The following is a 4,450-nucleotide window of genomic DNA, read 5'->3' on the forward strand; positions in this document are numbered from 1 at the left end:
TGTCACAACATTTCACGAGTGTTCTTTGTAATAATGAGTACCTTGAAAACAATGGGAAGGGGCGGGGGAATGGGAAGCGAAGGAGAAGAAAAAGAAAAAGAAAAAGGGTCAACGAACTGACCCTGTGGCTACTATGGGGAGCGCCAAGTGACACGTCTTGACCCCGTGAGGATCAAGAGGTGTGTGTGTGTGTGTGTGTGTGTGTGTGTGTGTGTATGGACATTGTTCAAAGAAATACAAAACACTTCAGCAAAACTTGTTTATTCATACAGTTCACAGAGATTTATGGAACGCGTTAACAAAATCATAATGCTGTATTACAAAACACACGTCAACAAAACGTGTACAAGTAGGCGGCACAAAGCGTCAAGCAGCAGCAGGAAGCAGGTGACGGGGATCCTTGTAAAGGCCGTCCTAGAACGCTGGCGATGCGGACCAGACGAGGCAGGAGGACCTCCGGATACACACACACACACACACACACACACACACACACACACACACACACACACACACACACACACACACACACACACTATCGGTGTTTCCGTGATTATTTACAAAATCTAAACCAAATGTCTGTTTCGGTGAGTATTTAAAGAGAGAGTGTGTCTTCGTGACCGGCGGCGGGGCGAGCCTTTGTGAACATAGCATCTCTCGTACACAGGAATGTTTCTGGTCACCAAGTTTAACATTCACTTCACATCAATTTTTGACACAGAAAGCTGACACAGGGGATGCGCTGGGCGCTGGGCGCGGGGTCATGCAGGCACGGCCTCAGCCCTCCGTGGCTCCTGAGGGTGTGCCCGGGGGTGCGCGCCTCGGGGTGAGATACGTACCATCATCTGTGTCTCCATTCTCGTACACGTGGAGAGGTGCAGGCAAGTCGATGCCGTCGCCCATATTCAGATAGCCGTGTCCCTCCTGCCGCGGCGCCACCCGCGGGGGCACCCTGGAGACCCTGGGCGCATCGATCTCTTCGTAGATTGGCTCCTCGCCCGCTTCGCCGCCGAAATACAGATAGTCAGGCTCCTGGCGCGGTGGCTGGCCCCGGGGCACGGCGACCACGTCCACATAGTTGTCGTCGTCCACAACCTCTTCGACAACGCGCCACTCTCCGCGCACCAGCCCCACGCGCGGGAGCACTGTGGGGACCCTGGGCGGGTCCACGTAGTTGTCGTCGTCGGCAGCCGCACCCCCGGCGCCCCGGAAGGCGGCCAGCCCGCGCCGCGTCGGCACCCTGGGCACTGTGGGAAGAATGTGACCATTAAGATGACGACGACGACCGTCACGAAGGGGGGATAGAGAGAGAGAGAGAGAGAGAGAGAGAGAGAGATTTACATAGAAAATCAGACCACACAGACCCCATGGTCCAGACTAGGTTGTCTGTCCTTAAACCTAAGTGATTTTACATTAATCAGATGGCTCCAAAACGTTGCTTTTCTACTCTAGTTAATATTAAGTTCAAGGAAGTGACGGTCGAGCTTGTTTTTAAAGGAGTCAATCATGTTACACTGGACCACTGATGGTGGGAGCTTATTCCATTCTCGCACTACAACGTTGGTGAAGAAAAATTTGGTGCAGTCTGAAATGAGAGAGAGAGAGAGAAAGAGAGAGAGAGAGAGAGAGAGAGAGAGAAAAAAAAAAATTACCTGCTTCTCTGGGATGGTGTATCCGCTTCCTCACCAGCCACACCACAACAACACCAACACCAATCATCACCAACGCAGCTATGGTGATGATGATGGTGGTTGTAGGGGTGGTGGTGGCGGTGGTGTTTGTAGGGGTGGTGAGTGTGGTCACTGTACGGGTGGGGGGATTGGTCATTGTAGGTGTGGTGGTGGTGGGGGTGCAGTTTATCAATGAGAAGTTTGAGTTGAAACCTTCTACAGTGCATGATGGCCGCGGGCTCTTTAATCTCCACCTTGAGCGCCCGTGAGCCACAAGGGTAACATACATTTTATCAGTGAAATAGCCTAATCTGTGGCAATTAAGAGCACAATTACCAGCATTTACTTCAAACTGAAGATAGGGACGATAGTATAAATCTTCCCAACCTATATTTAGATTTACCCCAAAGTACCACCAATCTGCGTCGCCAGTGAAACAAGTCTTGTCTAGCGGGAACCAGGTGTCGATCTGCCAATCACTTTTCCACGCCATGAGCCTGTAGCCCTTGAAGCCTGGATCGGGATGCACGTACAATAGTAGTTCCATCTTGCTCGCCACACAAGCTGCGGTGGAAATGTTCGCCCATTCCTCATCCCCCGAAATGGTAATGTCGGCGGGGCAGCGCTGGTCCAGGTCGGTGCTGAGGGAAGCTGCGGTCGCTGGCAACGATGCAGTAATAAGCAGTGGGGTTGTTCTGGTGGTGGTGTTTGTAGGGGTGGTGTTTGTGGTCATTGTCATTGTAGGGGTGGTGAGTGTGGTCACTGTACGGGTCGGGGGGTTGGTCAGTGTTGGGGTGGTGACGGTGGGGGTGCAGTTCATCAATGTGTAATTTGAACTTAATCCTCCTAGAGTGCATGTTGGCCTCGGGCTCTTTAATCTCCACCTTGAGGGCCCGTGAGCCACAAGAGTGACATACATTTTATTAGTGAAGGAGCCTATTCTGTGGCAATGAAGAGCACAATCACCAGCATATACTTCAAACCGAAGATAGGGACGATTGTATAAATCTTCCCGACCAATATTTATATTTACCCCAAAGTACCACCACTCAACGTCCCTAGTGAAACAAGTCTTGTCCAGCGGGAACCAGTTGTCGATCTGCCAGCCATCGTTCCAAACCACGAGCCTGTAGCCCTTGAAGCCTGGAACTAGTTGCATGTACAATAATATTTCCATCTTGCTCGCCACACACTCTGCGGTGGAAATGTTTGCCCATTCCTCATCCCCCGAAATGGTAATATCGGCGGGGCAGTGCTGGTTCAGGTCGGGGCTGAGGGAGGCTCCGGTAGCTTGAAACGATGCCGTAAAAAGCAGCGGGAGTAAGGACAGCATGGTGTTCATTGTGGCTCACAGTGTGTGTGTGTGTGTGTGTGTGTGTGTGTGTGTGTGTGTGTACAAGGGAAGAGAGTGCTGAGTCCCAAGCTTCCAATGAATGCTGGAGTATTCTCTCTCGTATCTTAGGAGCGAGTCGTGGTCTCCCTTTCCAAACTTGGAGAGGCTTTCAACGAGCAGCGACCACTCCCGGCAGGACGGAGGAGATACTAGAGAGAACGGGCTTGATGATGACTACATATACCACGGTACTCTTACATCATCTTCCTAGGTTTTTCAGTGCTGGGACAGGATGTGACTGCCTACCTGTACACAGCTTACTCCGGACTTCAATTACGACTATTTTTCGATGCCACAGAGGAGACCAACCGAGTTTTCATGGGTGATTTCCCCTGTTCAAGGTGCAGAAGCTTTTGGAAAACTATCACGAGAATCACAAAACAATCCTTGAAAGTCTCAGCAACTTCTGATAAAGGCTTTTCAAACAGACAAACTGAGGCGCCGATACAAAGGCTTTTCAAACAGACAAACTGAGGCGCCGATACAAAGGCTTTTCAAACAGATAAACTGAGGCGCCGATACAAAGGCTTTTCAAACAGACAAATTGAGGCGCCGATACAAAGGCTTTTCAAACAGATAAACTGATGCGCCGATACAAAGGCTTTTCAAACGGACAAACTGATGCGCCGATACAAAGGCTTTTTGTCGTGAGGGAATAAGTAAACCACCTCAAATGCCCTTTTCTCTAGGCTTTACTCGGCAAGAAAACCCTAGGTGCGCACAGTACCTGCAGCCCGAGTGCACCGGCTTCATCGACGAAGAAACTAGATACGTTAGTTTCGAAACCATATAATACGATTCATATTACATACGAATCACCTATCCCGAACGACACATATGAAACACTAAAACGAACAAGCACTAAAACCCCAACAAATACAGACAACTTAAACTATAGAATCACCACATTCTCCCCCCTCTTACAAATAATTACGTACATATCACACGCCTAGTCTATCCGGAGCTTTCCTGACTCTTGTTGAACGTCTTAGTGGTTCAGGTCTTTCTTCGGAAGTTTCGGGCGAGTCGCTTTTTCCTGTGTCCGGAAGTCTAGTGTCATCGGAGGCTGGGTAACAAGCGTCAGGAGTGGCTGCCCCTCCATCGCTGTCATCGGTAGAAGTCGGTTCTGGAGCCGAAATCTCTTCAGTGGGTGTTGTCCCATTGATGTTCTCTTGCATGGTTGTCTGTTCCTTATGGGTTGGAGCCAGGTCCCTCGTGGAGACGGTAGACCTTCTCCCATCCGGATGGCGAATGAGAGCGTAGTGTGGTGTAGCACTCTCGAGATCAACTTCTTCCACTAACGGATCCGATTTGGAATTACGAACAAACTTCCGCAGCAGGACAGGTCCAGGTGTGGCAAGCCAGGAAGGTAAGGAGTAACCACTAA

General features: G+C 50.2%; 1 protein-coding gene across 1 annotated transcript; it reads right to left on the bottom strand.

The window, feature by feature from the left end:
• Positions 1 to 267: 267 nt before the first annotated feature.
• On the bottom strand, positions 268 to 3,943 carry LOC127006069 (uncharacterized). The gene is made up of 2 exons (XM_050875552.1): positions 1,653 to 3,943; positions 268 to 1,247 (listed from the first exon to the last, which is right to left on the bottom strand). The coding sequence occupies exons 1-2, from the start codon at positions 3,010 to 3,012 to the stop codon at positions 778 to 780; spliced, it is 1,830 nt and encodes a 609-aa protein (XP_050731509.1). The 5' UTR covers positions 3,013 to 3,943; the 3' UTR covers positions 268 to 777.
• Between the last annotated feature and the right edge of the window lie 507 nt (positions 3,944 to 4,450).

Source organism: Eriocheir sinensis, chromosome 32, assembly GCF_024679095.1.
Source record: "Eriocheir sinensis breed Jianghai 21 chromosome 32, ASM2467909v1, whole genome shotgun sequence".
NCBI lineage: Eukaryota > Metazoa > Arthropoda > Malacostraca > Decapoda > Varunidae > Eriocheir > Eriocheir sinensis.

Bases quoted from the DNA above. Each gene is read 5' to 3' on its own strand.
- LOC127006069 (XM_050875552.1), bottom strand. From the start codon at position 3,012: ATGAACACCATGCTGTCCTTACTCCCGCTGCTTTTTACGGCATCGTTT. The intron at 1,248-1,652 runs GTAATTTTTTTT...TTCTTCCCACAG, and splicing joins ACACCATCCCAGAGAAGCAG to TGCCCAGGGTGCCGACGCGG.